The sequence below is a fragment of the Ochotona curzoniae genome, unplaced genomic scaffold (genome assembly GCF_017591425.1).
Source record: "Ochotona curzoniae isolate NIBS_2020 unplaced genomic scaffold, NIBS_Ocur_1.0 contig_3622, whole genome shotgun sequence".
Lineage (NCBI taxonomy): Eukaryota > Metazoa > Chordata > Mammalia > Lagomorpha > Ochotonidae > Ochotona > Ochotona curzoniae.
Window position 1 is genome coordinate 7,256,484 of NW_024465926.1, and position 18,605 is coordinate 7,275,088.

The 18,605-nt window shown below is 46.9% G+C and overlaps 1 protein-coding gene and 1 long non-coding RNA gene across 2 annotated transcripts in view; one reads left to right on the forward strand and one right to left on the reverse strand.

Annotated features, from left to right (window-relative positions):
* The window catches only part of ADAMTS18 (ADAM metallopeptidase with thrombospondin type 1 motif 18), a 112,083-nt gene extending 107,224 nt beyond the window's left edge, over positions 1-4,859 (forward strand). Inside the window, exons 22-23 of the mRNA XM_040982335.1 lie at positions 870-1,017; positions 4,744-4,859. Of these exons, the coding sequence (XP_040838269.1) occupies positions 870-1,017; positions 4,744-4,859 (264 nt within the window). The remainder of the gene's footprint in view (positions 1-869; positions 1,018-4,743) is intronic.
* The window catches only part of LOC121157895, a 40,514-nt gene continuing 24,222 nt past the window's right edge, over positions 2,314-18,605 (reverse strand). Inside the window, exons 2-5 of the long non-coding RNA XR_005884113.1 lie at positions 4,689-4,801; positions 4,391-4,458; positions 3,917-4,030; positions 2,314-2,599 (exon numbers count right to left, since the gene is read on the reverse strand). This is a non-coding gene — a long non-coding RNA (uncharacterized LOC121157895). The remainder of the gene's footprint in view (positions 2,600-3,916; positions 4,031-4,390; positions 4,459-4,688; positions 4,802-18,605) is intronic.

Here is an 18,605-nt window from a genome sequence, read left to right on the forward strand (position 1 = left end):
GTTCTGGAAATAGTTTACGCGAAATGGAATTCCCTTTAAATTCCGTTTTCTCCCCCTAGCTTCTTACCTTGCTTGGGGCAGTGTGAACACTACAGATGGCCAGAAGGACATGGATACAAAGAGGCCCAGGCACTACTGCTGTGGACTGGTAAAAATCGTGTGATTTTACTCATCACACTTGAATCGGGCAGCAGTTGCCAGCAGGCCTGCCATCCGTTCCCCAAGACAGTGTCGGAAGCTCCTGGGTTGGATGAGTTGTTAACAATCATATGGACGTATCAGAGTGGAGCTAACTCCAGAACTCAAACCCCAGCACCAGGAGACACAGTGATAAGAAGCAGAAAAAGCAGAGTCCACTCAGAGGGTTGCATTTTCCCCTGGTATATTTTTAAGCAAATATTTACATATTAGAAAAATAAGTGCTAGAGACATTACATACACATTTCAGGATTAGTCTGAAAAAAATAACAGGCCTTGACAGTTGTCAATTTTATGATTGTTTTAAGGGCAATGTCAAATTCCTGACTTTTTAAGAAGCCATGGAATGTGCCCCAAGTCTAAAATCTGGGACAGCTCTGCACCATGTTAACTGTCGCCCCACGGGGCTGGCATGGAATCACTTCCACACTGTGCCTAGCTCCCCCGGGCTGACTGCATTTGGGTTTGTGTTCTTATGGAGCTTCTGTAGTTCTGGAACTCCATTCTTTGAGTCACGTGGCTGTCTCCTAACCCTTCTAAAGAGACCCAATGGCTCACCCGTTTGGGGTAGCGTCCACGGGGGGCCTGGCTGTGTCTTGACACGGGTGGATGCCGTCACACTGTACACCCCACAGCTGCACCCTGAACTCCTCTTCTCGCCTCTCCTCCAGTGCACGGTCACCTGCGGTGGAGGTGTGCAGACCCGATCGGTGCACTGCGTCCACCAGGGGCGTCCTTCCTCCAGCTGTCTGCTCCACCAGAAACCTCCGGTGCTGCGAGCCTGTAATACCAACTTCTGCCCAGCTCCTGAAAAGAAAGGTAAAGAAGCTCACACAACAATGCAATTGTCTTTAGAGATCATTTACCCAAGTCCACCCTGCCGGCTTGTGCGTCACTCTAGGGTGGATAGTCACATCAAGCAGAGAGTAACGGTGTCCCTGGAAGTGTGCAGGGCCCGCCGAGTAGGCTGGTAGATGGTGCCTGGCAGGGCTGTGATGGTAATGCTTACTCTCAGCCCGTAGGTTTCACTTTAAAATGGGGAAGGACAGCGTTGTGTGGTAAGCAACTGTGCTCAAGGAGCTCATAGTTGAGACTCACTGCCAGAAATTTACACTTGGCCCAGCACCACACTGTAACTGCTTTTTAGTTCAAGTCGGAAAATGAGCAATACCTGCTGCAGCTTACTACACAGCAATGGAGCCAGCCTCCCGGGCCTGGAGGACCTCCTGCTTTCTCCGGGCTGTTACCTCAGCCTGAAGAATCCTACCTGGGGAAGAAAGGTATATTTTTAGCAGAGTCACATTTTTTCCCCTCATTTCCATCCTGTAGACAAAGATTTGGTCTACAACACCAACTGACAGTGGGGCAGCTGCGAGGTGACGTAAGGAAAGCCACCTTGCAGTGTGGGCCAGGGGGAGGCCGTAGTCCTACCCCTTGCTCAGTGGGCTGAATCAGCAAGTGCAAGAGTTTATGAAACATGCTGTGAACGCACCCTGAGTTCCTGGACTCCTTCAATGCTTGCAAGTGCCTACTAAACATTTCTAGGAGTCCTTTAGGAAAAGCACTCCACACTGGAGTATTATTATAACTAGCCTAGTTCTTGTACCTTGTACAAGCTCTACTCCCCGCGACCCCAGCAGGTAGTGGGGACAGCTCAAGTAGTTGAGATCTTGAAGTCCCAGCTTCAACACCCCAGTCCTGGAGAGTGCATGGAATTAAATCACCGGATATAGACTCTAAAATCTAACAAAGGGCAGTAAGCAGACCTCCTGGACACAATGCAGTGTCATGCGGCTGCCCAGTTGTAGGTATTTAATAAGCTGCTCCTTCAGGGGCCGGCGACATTTATCATCTGAAAGACAAGGACCCAAATAAAACCACAGATTTGAATCCATAACCAACAGTCTGTAGCTAGGCTGGAAAGTAATGCCTACTTTGAAGGGCAGTGGTGAACACTGCATCCAAAGGGTTATTTCACGTGGAAGAGTCAGGAACAGATCATGTGCTGCACTGCACGGGGGACAAAGGAAAGCAATAACAAATCAGCCATTAAATATATAGTGTCATAAAGCAGTGGAAGGTCAAAGTGAGCAAGTTAGAGTACCTGATAGGAAAGGGGGGAAGAAAGTGATGACGCAACGATGGCAACGGAGTGTCTTCCTGGCACGGGGAGGCATCAAACAGCAAGGCGGAGTGGCGGACCTGTCAGTTGTCAACAAGGACTTCAGATTACGTGCAGTGGAGGAGTGGGATCTGGCTGGTGGAAGAGGAACACGACTCATCTGCTGTGACAAGGCGGCTGTCCCGGGCCAGTGAGAGCCAGAGGAGGTTCTGCGGCAGTCGGGGTGGTGGCGTGCAGACGCTGCATTTCAGTTGGTTTGCAAGACTGAGCCAGTGTGTGCTGTCGAAGGGTGGGGAGACAAGAATCGCAGAATTGTAACAATGATGTGTTAGTAATCAGAGGACCGACCCCGACAGTATTTCAGCATACCTCACTTGCAGGGGCCCCAGAGCTTGAGCAGCAGGCACCTGTTGAGATTCCATTCTCCTGTCAGGAGGGCTAAAGGCTTGTTCATAAAGGAGTACTTAGCACATGGTTTCAGGAGTCTGCTTTAGCCATCAGTGCTTCCACGGCATGAGGCTCAAGCCAACTATGTAGGAGATTTTTTTTCAAACTTAGTTTGCAAGCAAAAAAAAACTGTAGTACCAGAGTAAAAACCTTTTGCTCCGTTTTTCTATGAACTTCTTAAAAGTTTCCTTATCCAGAAGTATAATTTAAAGTAATATGGAAATATAAAAAATGTTTAGAGGCGTGTTTACCTTACTATCTTCTTAAACCCACCTCTAGTACCTCACTTCTGTAGGGATTCCAACACGATTCCATGGTGTGCTGTTATTTTTGCCTGTCTCACACATCATGTGCCAGCAGCCTCTCCAGACTGTACCATCAAAAACCTTTATCCCCAAGTTGACAGCAGCAGCTGAATGACAGACTCTCTCAAGGGCTGCATATAAAGCAATTAAAAGACTGAAGTCCATTGCTCTCGAATTGTGCCTCACACAGGACAGGTAGGTAATAAGTAGTCACAGTGGCATTGAATGCTAATAAATGTAGGTAAACAGCACAGCAGCGATCTGCCTGGGAGCACAAGGAACTCGCTGCTTTTTATGCTTAGTCAAGGAAGGTCTTCTTGATAAATAACCTTGGAATGGACACTTCAAGTGCCAAAGAAACCATCCAAAGCCTTAGGAAAACTATTCCCAGCAGAGAAAGAGAATGCCACCGTGTGCCTGGGAGGAGAGCCTGACCTTGGGAGCTATTGTACCTAGGACTGCAGTGGCACAAGAGCAAATGGACTCATCAGGGTGCAGAAAATGGAGTTGTATATACAAGAATCCAGGCTGGAAGAAGGAAGGCAAAGTATGCAAGCTGACAGAAAGCAATAGGGCTGAGATTTGGGCAAGCCATATTCTAGGGCAGAGAGGAGAGGTACTGGAGGAGGAGACAGTAGCCTCCAGGTGGAAGACCAGGCAGGTCCTGTGCAAAGACACCGTGCTTGGTACAGGGGTTATACTTGAATCCAGGCTATAGGCACCTTAAGGAGGAAAACAATTCTAGCTGCTAAGGATAATGATTTTACTTACATCTTTTCAAGCACACCACGCACCTTCATACAGTTAGACTGAAGCCTAGCTTCAAAAGTCTGCACTGACTCACCCTTTCACACGCAGCTCATGGTCCCGAGGCCCTTTGGAGTAGGAATCGAGGGTGTACAGCGGGCTGCTGCCAGTGGGCAATCACACCTGTTGTCTTACTGGAGAAGCTGACGACCTGAGAGAAAGGATGGGTGTTGATTGACACTTCCTTACTTGCAAAATGGCTCTGAGATGGATCCTATGCGGGATAGGGTAGCTGGACAGAAATGCTGGTGTCCTAACTACGCAAGAGCTGGCCTCTTGCTCCCTGAAGCAGAGTGTTCAAGGGTCCTGGGTGCCCATTTAAAATCCATGAAGGCACTTCCACTAATTTATGTTAAGTGTGCATCGTGGAGCAGGTGCATGGATTCCAAAAACAGTTCGCACCCTACTTATACCTTTGTATCTTCTTTTCCCATGAAATTCCTGAAGTATCTGGCCAGCACTGAGGCTCTCGCTAGATCTGAGTCTGAATTCCATGGTTTTGCAAACTCACCAGGAAATTCTTCACGGCTCATTTGAGGTTCCTTTCCTCGGATGATCCACTTTGATAGTTTTCAGGCTCTGGGGAGATGGAGAGGCAGACATTGGTCTCTGACCAAAAAAATAGATGTGAATTAAAAAGCCATGTTCAATCTGTTTATGAGTTACTAATGGCTATGGTCCCTTCTGCTCTCATGGTCTGTCCCGACCTCAATCGTCTCCCATCATCCTGACACACAATGGGAAGACCTCACCCAGAGGGCCACAGTAGGTGGACCCCCGGGTCTTGTCTTCAGTGAGCTGAGTCTCACCTTAAGCCAAGGCCCACGATGCTGGCTGACACCCTCCTGTTTCTTCTCCTTGCAGAAGATCCATCCTGCATCGATCTCTTCAGCTGGTGCCACCTGGTGCCTCAGCATGGAGTCTGCAACCACAAATTCTATGGTCAACAGTGCTGCAAGTCATGCACAAGGAAGAGCTGAGCGTCGTCTTGCCCCAAGCCCCCCTGAGCCGGAGCCTTCTCTTTCCACTTTGAGACAGAGCTGCAGCTGAACCCCGCAGCCCAGCCCAGCTCAGAGGAACACACAGGTTGTGACCCCCGCCCCCCCCCCCCGTTCCTTACTCAGTCCCCCAAAGCATGTGGTACTCGGAAGCACTTGAAAAATGGAAGCGATGACATATCTGACTTACAAAAAATAGATTTTGATTTGCACTGTCATAAAAGAGGTAATGGCTCATGTCGGATTTAAACAAAATACCATTATAGAGACTCACAGCTCACCACACCCTTTGAATTTCAAGGATTCTGTCGTATGAAGGTCCTTGAAGACTTGAGGGGAAGGACACAGGGCTGGATCATGGTGCCCCTCTGGGTTGCAGAAGCCAAATGGCCCGCAGCCCAGCCGGGAGTCCCACACAACAAGACCAACGGTGCTCACAGTTGCGCTTGCTGCTGGACTGGCAAGCTTCCTGTTAGGGTTATTTAGTGTGTGTTGTTTATTATTTTCTTTAAAATATATTCTGCTTAGAGTCTCCAAGACTAAAATTAATGACTTGAAATGTGTTCTGAGGAATAGCCTGCAATAAGGCAACATGGAATATTTAAGATCTCCAAGCAACTGAAACTCACACTTGGCCAGGGGAAGAGAGGAGACGCACGAGTGGATAAGCCCCTCCCATGTTCTCAACCTTGTGACTTCTTTGGGTGCTCGTTGAGCAAGTACTTGGGAGGCCACTGGCCGCTCTTGGGGAATGAGAATTGGTGCAAACTTCCTGTCTAATAGCCCAAAGGCAAAACAGCAGAAGGCGTGGACCCCATCGTTTCAAATGCCCCTCCTGGATTGTCTGAGCTGCTTTGCTAAATAAAAGCCTGCTGTGTCTCTTCCATACCAACTGACACGCCTGAACTTGGCCTACTCTTCAGGGAACAGGAGGAAAAAATGGCAATAGAAATCTGTCTTCTTACTGCACTAATACTAATGAATCATAATACGCCAGGAGCCCTTCAGTGAATGAGAGAAGTTTAGTCTTTCAGATGAAATTTCAGTCAGCAGAAGCCAGCTGTTGGTAGGCATTAACGAGTTTTAAATTGTTCTCAACTGGAAAAACACCACGCTATTTTTGCCAAAACCAAAGTCACTTACAAGACTGGATCCTTCTGTGACTATTTGAGAAGTGCTTATAAAGAGCATATTGACATAATTCTGCTCCATTCCTCAACCTCTTTGAAGAATGTGACCCAATTTTACTGCTTCAAAAAAGCCCAGTTCAAACCAGGCTTAGCCAGCTCAGCATCACCGACCAGACGGAGGTTAAACCTAACAGCATCCTTTTTCCCTCTTCTGATTAAACTCATGAGTCCACACATGGCTGAGACAGAATGGTTAGGCACTTCGCTCAGTTTTTTGTGGCTTGGCCTCAAGTACTGAAGGTTTTATCATCAGAGAAAGAAAATGGTTCCATTCCATCACCCTCTTCGCCCTCGGAAAAATAACAAGCTATTTGTTTCTTTATATAATTATCCTTTTATTTTATGGAAAAATTAATTTATTAATAGCCTATCCCTATGTGTTTCCACTTGCTTCTAAATGATATTAATTCTAGGGAAAAATGTTGAATAAAAACCATGGATTATAGAAAGGTCAAAATATATGTGTAATATTTAATTATTTTATAAGTTTTATAAATAAAAGTATCTGTTCATCTCTGGAAGCTGTGAAGTTCTTGACTTAGGCGAGCAGTTGTTTCTGCAATGAGGTAACTGTAAAAGTCCATCGCGCGCTTCAGAGATACCTTCACTGACAGCAGGAAGCTAGTCACTAATTCCCGGTTTTTCCTGTTTGTGTGTTAAGACACTGGCTCCTGTCAAACAGATGGCACCCTCACCACCATGAGGTTGTGACAATCAACTGTCCTGGTCTTCATAAATGGACTTGCAAAGATTTATCTAGGAAACCAACTAGGAGAAAACGACCCTATATGTGTATTTGACCCCTTGAAAGCATTCTAGCAACACTTTGGCAAAACAAAGACGGGGGAAGGGGAAGGATGGGGGAAGGAGGAAACACATAAGAAAAGGCAATGGAAACCGACGGCCAGGTTTTCATCGGCAGACAAATGGCAAGTAACCATCTGGACATAACATATCCAACTTGATCCCTGTGCCCGTGACTGCCCGTACATACACAGAATCACACAGTGCGTCCTTCAGCCATTTCTTTTAACAAAGATAATACAGTTCAGACCCTAAGGTGAAGTAGGTGGCAGAGAACGAGCAGCATCTTTGCAATACAACAGCAGAAGCTGACATGCTTTTGTGTTTAGTGGGTGCCAGGCACTGTGGTATACCCATAAATATCACCTCATTTAATCCTCACACCAGCCCATTTAAGAAGACATTACCCTCAGTGACAGAAGACGACTCTGGTCCACTAGGGCATACAGTCAGGCAGGACTCAAAGCCAGGTCCACTGGGGCCCTCCTGTCACGGCACTCCACTCTTGGGCCCGTGAGATGTAGCTAAATAGTTTGCCAATGAATGATTTCATGATACAGAGCTGGAAATTCAAGATGGGGAGAGGGTAGTAAATTCCCACTCAGCCCAGCTTTTCCACAAAGGATAGTCAAGACACTGTTACATCCCAAGGTTTTTTTTGTATTTCTAATAACTATTGCCCACTGGGGTGACAGCATTTCCTGGGCAGCAGCCCCAGAGTGCCTGGAGCCTGCACCCCCAAGTCCACCAGGATGGAGTAGCAACACTCCGGTACATAGTCTAGGCAACGACAGGGAAAGATGAGCCCACAGCACTGTTGATGGAATGGCACAGAATTCATTACTGCTCAGTGTGATGTGGAAAAGGCTACTGAGTGTGTGCTACGCAGCTGCATCATAGAAATCGTAGAAATACAGGGCCAGCATTTGTGGCGTTGCAGGCCTGGCTTCCATCCATGATGCCAGTATCCATATGGGTGCTACGTTTGTGTTCTGGCTGCCATATTTCAGATACAGCTTCCTGCCAATGACCCAGGAAAAGCAAAAGATGGCCCAAATTGCGCAGGCCCCTGCCCCCATATGGGAAACCTGGAGGAAGCTACCGGCTTTGTCCTGGCTCAGCACTGCCTGTGTTGGCGAGTGGGGCATGACCTGACAGATGGAAGATCTTCCCTTCTCTTTCAAACTTTTTCAAATTCACAATTTTTTTTAATGTGCAAAGGACCCCAGGCTTTTACTTCTTTATCTTTTCCCTTGAATTTCAACCCCTTGAACCTCTCGTCTGTACTGATAACTGACACTGTTATGTTTACCGGTCACTGCCAGATCTGATAGAAACCTTCGTCCTCCAGACAGGATCAGGGATTTGTATTGCTCATTTTAAGATTTATTATTTTGAAAGGCAGAGTTAGAGAAACAGACAGGGTAGGGGGATAGGACAGAGCTCCCCTCTGTTGCTTTGCTTCTCAAATGGCTCCCAGGGCTGGCGCTGGGACACGCCAAGCCTGGAGCTTCATCCAGCTTTCCCACATGGGTGCTGGCGTCCAAGCATTCGAACTACCTCCCACTGCTTTTCCAGATGTGTCAGCTGGGAGCTGGATTCCAAGTGCAGCAGCTGGGACGCAAACTGGCACCCATATGGGATACTGGCCTCGCAGGCGCCAGCTTCACCCACCATGCCACAGCGCCAAGTCCAACAGTAAGCTGCTGTCATTCATTTACCGTCATCACCAGTCTCACCAAAGGCACATCTGTCACCTCCAGTGTTTGGTGACTGATTTCAGAGAAATGGATGATTTCCTCTAAAGACATTTAAAGAAAAAGCTTTATGGAACCCTTCTAAATAGAAATTCGTTCAAAACTGCCAGCAAATACAAACCACACCTAACAGAATTCCTACTTGCCAGAATATAGGAATCTCCTAGGCCAGGACAAAGTGGCATATGTAGTGAAAGAAGAAAACTGCCAACCAAGACCACTGTTGCCCTCAAAGCTGTATGTTTAGTTAGGGAAGAGTGAAGGATTCCCAGCTTCACAAGGCTTGGGGATCTCACCACCAGATCTGTTCTGCGGGATCTGCTGGAGGGCAGACACTGGGGGAGCTCCCCCACACTGGGGCAGTCACTGGGGCAGCTGACGCCACACTGGGGCAGACACTGGGGGAGCTCCCCCACACTGGGCCAGTCACTGGGGCAGCTGACCCCACAATGGGGCAGTCACTGGGGCAGCTCCCCCACACTGGGCCAGTCACTGGGGCAGCTGACGCCACACTGGGGCAGACACTGGGGGAGCTGCCCCACACTGGGGCAGTCACTGGGGGAGCTGACCCCACACTGGGGCAGTCACTGGGGGAGCTGACCCCACACTGGGCCAGTCACTGGGGGAGCTGCCCCACACTGGGGCAGTCACTGGGGGAGCTGACCCCACACTGGGCCAGTCACTGGGAGAGCTGACCCCACACTGGGCCAGTCACTGGGAGAGCTGACCCCACACTGGGCCAGTCACTGGGGCAGCTCCCCCACACTGGAGCAAACACTGGGGGAGCTGACCCCACACTGGGCCAGTCACTGGGAGAGCTGACCCCACCTTGGGGCAGTCACTGGGGCAGCTCCCCCACACTGGGGCAGTCACTGGGGGAGCTGACCCCACACTGGGCCAGTCACTGGGGCAGCTCCCCCACACTGGGCCAGACACCAGAAGGGAGCTGCCCCACATTCGAGTGCTGTACTTGCAGCTCCTGTTTCTAGCTTCCTGCTAGTGCAGACACCAGAAGGGAGTGGTGACAATTCAAGTGACAGTTCCTGCCACACACCTGCGACACCTGGACTGAATTCCCATCTCCTGGCCTCAGTCCAGCCCTGCTCTTCACTGGTATTAGGACAGGAAACCAGCAGATGGGTATTTATTCTGATTCTCTGCCTCTTAAATAAATCTTAGGAACACTATATATATATGTGTGTGTGTGTGTGTGTGTGTGTGTGTGTGTGTGTGTCTGTATATACAGTAAAGTGACTTTTCAAACTCAAAAGAAAAGAGACTATGCAGCTAACAAAGTGTCAGAAGGTAGAAAACTCACTGACCTTGAGACCCCAGAGGCACGGGTGCACATCTATGCCCAAATGGTGTGCAACCAGCATGCTCAAAATAAGCACTGGAAAAAGCACGTTTTCTTCAATTAACAGTGCTGGGGAAAACCGGTATCTACACACACAGGAGTGAACCTAGATTTTCAGACCATATCTTTCATCATATGAAAAAAACAACTCAATACAGATCCAAGACCTAAATGCAAGACTTGAAACTAAAATCATCAGAAAAAAAAAAAAAAAACCAGGTAAAATGCTTCAGGATACTGGCATGAACAGTGGTTCCTGGATGGCTCTCTAAAAAGCACAGAAACAAAAGCAGAAGCAGACATGGGATTTCCAAGCTTCTACATAGCAAAGGAGACAATCCACAGTGAAGAGGCAGCCTACAGAATGGCAAAAATATTCACTACCTATGCAAGTGACAAGGGATTAATAACCAGAGTATATAAGGAACTCAACTCAATAGCACAGAAGCAAATACTCCAATTTAAAAACAAGAAACACATCTGGAAAAGGCATTCTCCCAAGGACACATACAAGTGGCCAGCAAGCTCATGAGGGAAGCCTTCAGCATCATGCATCAACAGGTAAATGCAAATCAGGTCCATGACGGCACATGAAGGGCAACACCACACTACTCTAGTCAGACCAGTTACTGTCAACGTGAGATGGTGAGCCCAGGAAGAAACTGGGACCCTTTATACACCGTCACCAGCAATGGTAATTAGTCCAACTATTGTGGAAAACAGTAGAAGTTCCTAAGCAAAGCAAAAAACGTAACAAATACAACAGAACCCAGCCATCCCATTGCTAGGTATCAACCCAAAGGAAATCAATTCAGGACACAATACATCTACATCCCTGTGTGTGCGGAATGATTTCCAACAGCCAAAACATGGAGAACACCAAAGGGATAACAAAAACTTCATTAAGTGAAATAAGACAGGCCAAGAAATACAAGTACCACATGATCTCAGAAGAAATGTTAAAAAAAAAAAAAGCGGGGGAGATGCTCTCAGAGCTGAGAGCTATCAGAAGTTGGACAGAACAGGAGACATGATCAGGAAGCGTTACCAGGCACTGAGTTACCGTGAGGCTGGATAAAGTAGCGCTGCAGTTCAGCGACACAGCAGGGAAACTCCAGGTAACAGCGGAGCATTCTGCACGGGTGTGCATCTGTGCGTGCGCGCACAGTTCAGAACTGGAAGAAAAGCTCTTATTTTCAAAGGCATGTGATAATTGCTGGATGAGGTAGCTCAGTTTATCCTTCACATACACTGCGCACACCTGTGCCAGTTAACAAAACTGGGGGGACACAGACAATATTCTGTGGCATTCACAGACGGTGATGAACATAAGGCAAGCCTGATGAACATGAACATCAAATTTACTGCCAATTTCAGGAGGAAACTAACTGGTTTACAAAACTCACACCTGAGCAAAAGATGCCTCAAGAGAATGACAGTAAACAGTCCTGTTTCTCAGCATCGCTGAGAAGGAAGATGGAATTTCCTGGCAACAACATTATCTGAGTCCCGTTGCAAAGCACACGAAGGACACCTCATCCACGACACGCGCTTCTGCTAACAAAGCTCACTCGAGAATTACCAGGGATGCAGTGTGTGTAAGCGTTTGTGCAGAGAAGATATCAGGAGTAGTACCTGGAGGTAGTGTTTTTCCTAAATGCTCCTAAATATTTGCCATTTTCTGCAAGATAATGGTAAACTCTGTCACCTGCCCCTAAGTGCCCCTCATGAAGAGACTAACAGTATCTCTAACGACAGACAAAGCCAGGTTCACAATCAGTTCATTCAACAACAAAAATGCACCTAATTGTTGGTTGTAAGAACTCTAATCATTAATCCCTGCATCGTCACTGGGGAGACACAGTGGCACTGATGTTTACAGAAGGGAGGTCCTGTCTGCTGTTCTTCTCGCCACTCTTCCTGTTTTTGTATGTGCTCTGCTCTGGGACACACGACAGTGTCCACACCACACGCTGGAAAGCACTGGCCTGGATCCAATCCCTTGGTGCTTCTCAACCATCCATCCCCAGAGCTAACAGACTTTGTAGACTAAGGGGTAGGACACAGCACAGCACCATGGCTGTGACTGCTCTGTCACAGTCCTGGCAGAGATGGTCTCTGAAGTGGGGCCCGAGTACAGACCAGAACAGCACCAGCCATGAAATTAGCTTGTGGACAGGTTAGCTCACTCCCAAGCATCCTAACAGGTCTTCCTGCTGTCAAGGAGTTTGTTTCTATTGGGCAGAAGCTTCATTCAGTCCTGTCTGAGCCACATGAGCCGCCTCTGCTCTTTCATGTTGGCTGGGGTCCAGGAAGGCCTGAGCAGCCCCCATGGGAACAGGGCCTCAGCTGTTCTGCTGCCCTCGAGTGTATTCTTCAATTTCCACAGAGCCGTTGCACACCCCCGGGGCTAAGTGCCACCCCCTCCTTCTGAAGAGCTTCCTGTCACTCCTGTCCCCGTAAAAGCCACGTTGGATCCAGACAAGTCTCAGGATGACAGTTTCCAAACATGATGATTGCATCACCATCACCAGAGGGTATTTTATATGAAAACTTCCCAGGCTCCTTTCACAATCCTGAATTCACTAGGCTCCTGGGAAGTGATGCCTAAATGACATTCAGATTTCTCTGCCAGTTTTGGAACCTTGGTCAAGGCACAGGAAGTATACACCTTGAGTCAGTCTTCCTAGACAGAGCAGTCCCCTTGGAACCATACCCCTACCCTGGCACATCTCTGCGGCAGGCAGTTCCCAGTCACTAAATACTAAGGGTCCTCAGCTCCATCTCGTGTTCTGCACGTTTGCTTCACACCCAGACACTCCTAGCTGGCCGGTCAACAGAGAGGCTTCCACGGAATGGCCTGGCCATCTTTCTGTTTCTTTAACCTCACAAGCACATCCATGCTCAGACTCCAGGTTGGAGGGCTGACATTGAGACAATTCACCATTTTTTTTTTTAAATGAAGCATCTAGAAGCAAAAGCTACAGGACTGTAGGTTTGCTTTGTTCTTAAACGATGTGTAACAGAGAAGACAGTGAAATTCTCGTGGAGTCGTCTTTGACAAACCGCTCAGGGCCCCGGCTATGTGGATTTGTGGAAAAATGTGCCGGATGTGGAAACAGGTGGATACTCCCGACAGCGGGAGTCGGTCAGGATGAAGGCTGCTGCCCGCTGTACCACCTGGCCATGGGACGCCAAGAGCTACGTGAATCATTTTGCACAAATGATGCCAAGTGCTACTTGCCTCTGCAATTGCTGGAAACACATTGGCCAACATGGATCTGACTTGTTTGAATGAAGTAACTTTAGCTTTTGCACAAAACAAAGGAAACCCTTGACAGCAGGAGGAGCTGCTGGAAAGATGCTTTGCGGGGGAGTGAAACCGCCCACAAGTTCACCTCTTGGAGGTCGCTGTTCTGGTGCTTGCTGTCTCAGGGCTAATTTTGTTAACTCACAGCTTTGCATTTTCAATAGGATTGGTTCCAGATATCTAAAAATTAACATGTTGTCTGTGTATATATCTGCATAGTCCAAACCCAATTAAGGGTTTTTCTTTCTTTTTTTATGTCTCCCACATCATGCGGGGCGTTTAGAAATCGCAGCCACTTCTGTTGAAGGCACGCATATTTCATTTTAGGTTGTTGTCAGACTACAATTCCTCTGACATTGATAATGACTCTTTTTGTGGTTTTAACAAAACAAAGTTCACTTTTATAGTTTGGCCTGCCTTGACTAACAAGTTTCTGTACATTTTTGCTGACTAAAATAGAGTCATTGTTTCAACAAGCCATTCACTGAACCTCAACGGCAATGTGAAATTCAAGCACAAAAAAATGCTTTGCTCCTGACCCAGAGGGACTTGTATGCAAAAACATGGAATGATTATCCACGCAATAATTGGGCAATGTTCCAAGGTCATACAGCCCAAATATTATTTTAAAATCCTGTTGTATCCATCTTAGTCAATTTGATAATGTATAATTTCAGTAGTTTTAGAATATTATTGATATCATATTTGAGGATCATGTATTTTAACTTACCCTTTTTAAAGCAATAAAATGTGATGATCTCAATAGATTAGAAGGCATTCAATACGATCCAACACCATGTCATGCTAAAAATCCTAAGCAAGACAGGCATAAAAACACTACACAATGCAATCAAAGCAATATACAAAACCATAGCCCCCATGTCATACTGAATGGGGAAAGGATGGAAGCTTTCCACTAAGATCCGAAGCTAGACAAGGCTGCCCACTTTCACCACTGCTGCCTAACATACTACTGCAAGTCCTAGCTAAAGCTGATAAGCAAGAAAAGGAAATTGAAGTAATTCAAATTGGAAGCAAGGAAGTCAAATTATCCCCATTTATAGATGACATGGTTCTCTATGTAGGAGAATTCAGACACTGCTAGAAGCATAAGGCAGTTTGACAAGGTAGCGGGGTACATAATGAATGAACATAACATGACCTTAGTATACACAAACAACTCTATGGCTGAGAGAAAAAAATGTAACAGTCCCATTCAAAATGGCAGCAAAGAACCTTACATCCACCTTGGAATAAACCTAACCACAGGTATGAGAACCTCTATGATGAAAATTAACACATTAAAGAGATAGAAGACAATAAAAGATGAAGAAATGTACCACGCTTCTGGTAATGACATCATTAAAATTACTGAAAGTAATCTACAGATTTAGTGCAATATCAATCAAAATCCCAAGAAACATTCTTGTCAGAGCGAGAAAAAGCAAAAAAAAAAAAAAATTGTCCAGAAACACAATAGACCACAAACAGCCAAAGCTACCTTGAGAAACAAAGCTGGAGGAGTAACAGTTGCAGATTTGAAGATGTGCTACGGGGCAGTATTAATGCACACAGTCTGGTACTGGGACAGCTAAGATGGAGGAGACAGAACGGAAACGCCGGCAGTGAGATCACAGCTGTCCAGCCAGCTCACCTTCAAAAGGGAAAGCAACCCGGGGGAAAGGTTGGTCTTGTCAACAAATGTTGCTGGGATGATCTGACATCTGAGAAGAAACAAGAGCCTCATCTGTCATCTTATGCAAAAATAAGCTATAAATTGATCAAGGACCTAAATCTGCATCAAACTATTCGAGTAAAACATAGGAAGCAGTCTGCAAGATTTAGGCACAGGCAAAGACTGCCTGGAAAAGTTACCCAGAGCATAGGCAGTCAAAGCCGAAATAGATAAATGGGAATACATCAAATGAAGAAGCTTCTGTGCAGCAAAGGAAATGACCAACAAAGCAAAGAGGCCAACAGAATGGGAGAAAACATTTACATACTACACAATCAGTAGGGGACTAATACCCAAGATCCACAAGAGCTTCAGGAAATGACCACAAAACAAGCAACCATGTTAAGAAATGGGTGCGGGAAATGAGCAGATATTTTTCAAAAGAAAATTCAAATATCTAATAGACATGTGAAAAAATGCTCAGGCTCGCTAGCTGTCAGGGAAATGCAAACAAGAAACACATTGTGGCTCCAGCACCTTCAGTGCGAATTGCCCACATTCAGAACTCCACTAATACTGGCCAGTAAGAATGTGGGGAAAGGGTACACTCATCTACTGCTGGCCGGCGTAGGCTCGGGTGCCACCATGGAAGTCAGTGTGCAGTGTGCTGAGATAACTGAAAATTGATCTATCATACAGCCCCACGCCAGGGAATATCGAGTGAAATGGAATCTACCTAAGAGAAAGTGACCGTCATCCTGTATTTACAGCAGCACAATCAACCATGGCGAAGTTACAGAAACAACAGACACCTGCCAAAGGATGACAAAGAGAACTGCGGCACTTCTACTTAACGGAATCCTACACAGCCATAACAAAGACTGAGACCCTACTGTTAGCAATAAAATCGTCCCAAGGGGATCATTATGTTTAGTGAAATAAGTCAGCCCCCAAAAGACAAGCATTATAGTTCTAAGACAGTCTTCTTGGAATATACAAAACAGACACCCAGGTAATCAAGTGTATACATTTATTGTCAAAGCTTCACTGTGTGACGCCGACGAGAGTTCCAGGAAGTGAAGACACAAACTAGGGGTACTGACTTCTGAAGAAAGAGTTATACAAAACTACACTTAGCTCACAGTTCCACCTGAGTGAACTCGCTGAAGAGGCCTTCTACATAAAGAACTCCTGCAGCTCAACAGCAAATAAATACACCAAACGGGCAAAGCTCTCACCCAGCCATTTCTGCAGATGGCACATTTGTGGCAAACAAGTCTAGTATCAAAGTGCCCGCCATCACTGCTCATCAAGAGCATGCCAATCAAGGCCACCATCAGAGACCCTTCTCACAGGCTAGAGACCTGTGTATCACAAAGATAAAACCTGTTAGGATATAGGGCCTGGCACGGTGGCCTAGTGGCTAAAGTCCTCACCTGGAATGCAATGAGATCCCATATGGGTGCCGGTTCTAATCCCGGCAGCCCCACTTCCCATCCAGCTCCCTGCTTGTGGCCTGGGAAAGCAGTGGAGGACAGCCCAAAGCCTTGGGACCCTGCACCTGTGTGGGAGATCTGGAAGAGCTCCTGGCTTTGGATTGGCACAGCATTGGCCATTGTGCCCACTTGGGGAGTGAATCATCGGACGGAAGATCTTCCTGTCTCTCCTCCTCTCGGTATATCTGCCTTTCCAATAAAAATAAATAAATCGTAACAAAACCTGTTAGGGTGTAAAGAAAAGGAAATCCGTACATTACTGGCAGGAATGTAAGCTAGCGGAGCCTCTGTGCTGAAAGGACGACTAAGAGAGCTACCCAGCGATGCAGCAATGACGTCTGCAGCCCGTGCTGGTGACAGCAGTCACAGAGCGACACCGTCCACCCCGGTGACTGCCGAGAGCAACCAGTGCAGCAAACATGTAGGCCTGTGGGCTGCCCAGACACACACACACACACAGTCGGATACATGTGTGTTTATATGTTGCAGCGCTGCTCAGTCCTAAGAAAGAAAACTGCCATTTGCAACAAGGGATGAACACAACAGGCAGACCCTGCAGTGTGTGTGAAATAAACCAAAGAGAAATATGAACAATATGCCCTCCGATTTGTGTGTGAAATTTACAGTACTCAGAGGAAAGCCCGGTGGTGCTGGCCAGGGGTAAGGGACTTTGCAGATGTTAACATCACGCAGGTTCAGGTACAAGATACTAAGTCTGGAGACCTAACAGGTGGGGTGGTGACGATGGTCAACAGTACTGGATCCCTGGGACGTGCCAAGACAGTATGTGTTACTTTCATGCTTCAAACGGAGAAAAAGAAAAAAAAAAATAACACGGGAGGTGAATATATTGATTCGTTTGATGGTGGTAATATATTAACAATATGTTCTTACACGAGAAGATCAGATCATATACACTTATAATTCCTGTTTGTCAGTTTACTGCAAAAAATAATTATAAGAAGGATTTTTTTTACAGTTTTGAGGCTTTTCAGGAAATAAGTTGGTAAGCAGGCTCGTTCACAGTCAGGAAGTGGTCCAGCTCGGCGTCTGGCTGAACCTCAGCTGCCCGCCCCCTGGCACAGGTGCACGGCTGGGGTCCTCACGGGCCTGAGAGCTGGCAGCCTGGGAGCCAGCAGCTGCCAAGCGACTGTTTCCGCCGCAGCGGGAGGAAGTCAATTCCTGGGGCATCATTAATTAAATCCTGACTGGGTGGGCGCTTTCTCAGCGCCACGGCCTTAGGAGCCGAGTTTCTAACTGAACTGCAGCCAGACCGACTGAGGGAACAGGAAGGAACCTTTGGCGGGGGCTGAAGAACTTGTTCCCCATCCAAAGGGAATCACCCAGGTAGGGGTGGCGCTTGGAGGTCAGCCTGTGAGTCTCAATGGATCGATTGTTTCCCCTCCATCAGCCCTCTGCGAGGGCCGGAAGACATGCAATAGCACTGGGGGCGAGATGAACGTCCTGCCGGACCAGCCTGTCTATCCGGGAGGCACACTCTGGGTATTGTCTGCTAGCACAAAGAGTCTTTCAGAGTACCTTGTAAAGGACTGCTCCTGGGAAGATTATGGCTGAGGGTTAGGTGTCCCAAGACAAAGTCTCGGGAGATTTAGCAGGGATCTAGATAATCTTATCAACCCAGATAAAGCAGACCTGGGGTTTGCAGCCTTCCCCGGGCAGCAGGGAGATAATCGCCGCCAAGTCCAACCCCTTTCTACACAGAGAAGTGGGCCTCCATTGACGAAGCCCCAGCCGTGTGCCAGATGTTGTCACGGGCACTGTATCTGCTCCCTTTCCTTTAGTTTTCACGTCAAACCCTTTATTATTTCCTCCCTTTTAAGAGAGCAGGAAGGCACGGTTCAGTAACGTGAAGTAATTTTTTTAAGTCCTGCAGCACAAATGATGGGACTGCGTTAGAACAGGTTTGTTTCAGGAGGTGAAAAAAATGATGCTTTTGTTCTACTTGGGAAAAAATAGTTTACTAAAAATAAGTTAATAACTATAATAAGTTAATAAGCTATATTTATAAATTACTCTGGGGCACTTCCTTATAATTTGCTTAATTTTCTTATAGATTATCTCTTAAAGACATGCACTTTAGACAAAATATGGAAAATCAGTGCCTGAAAATTCTGAAAA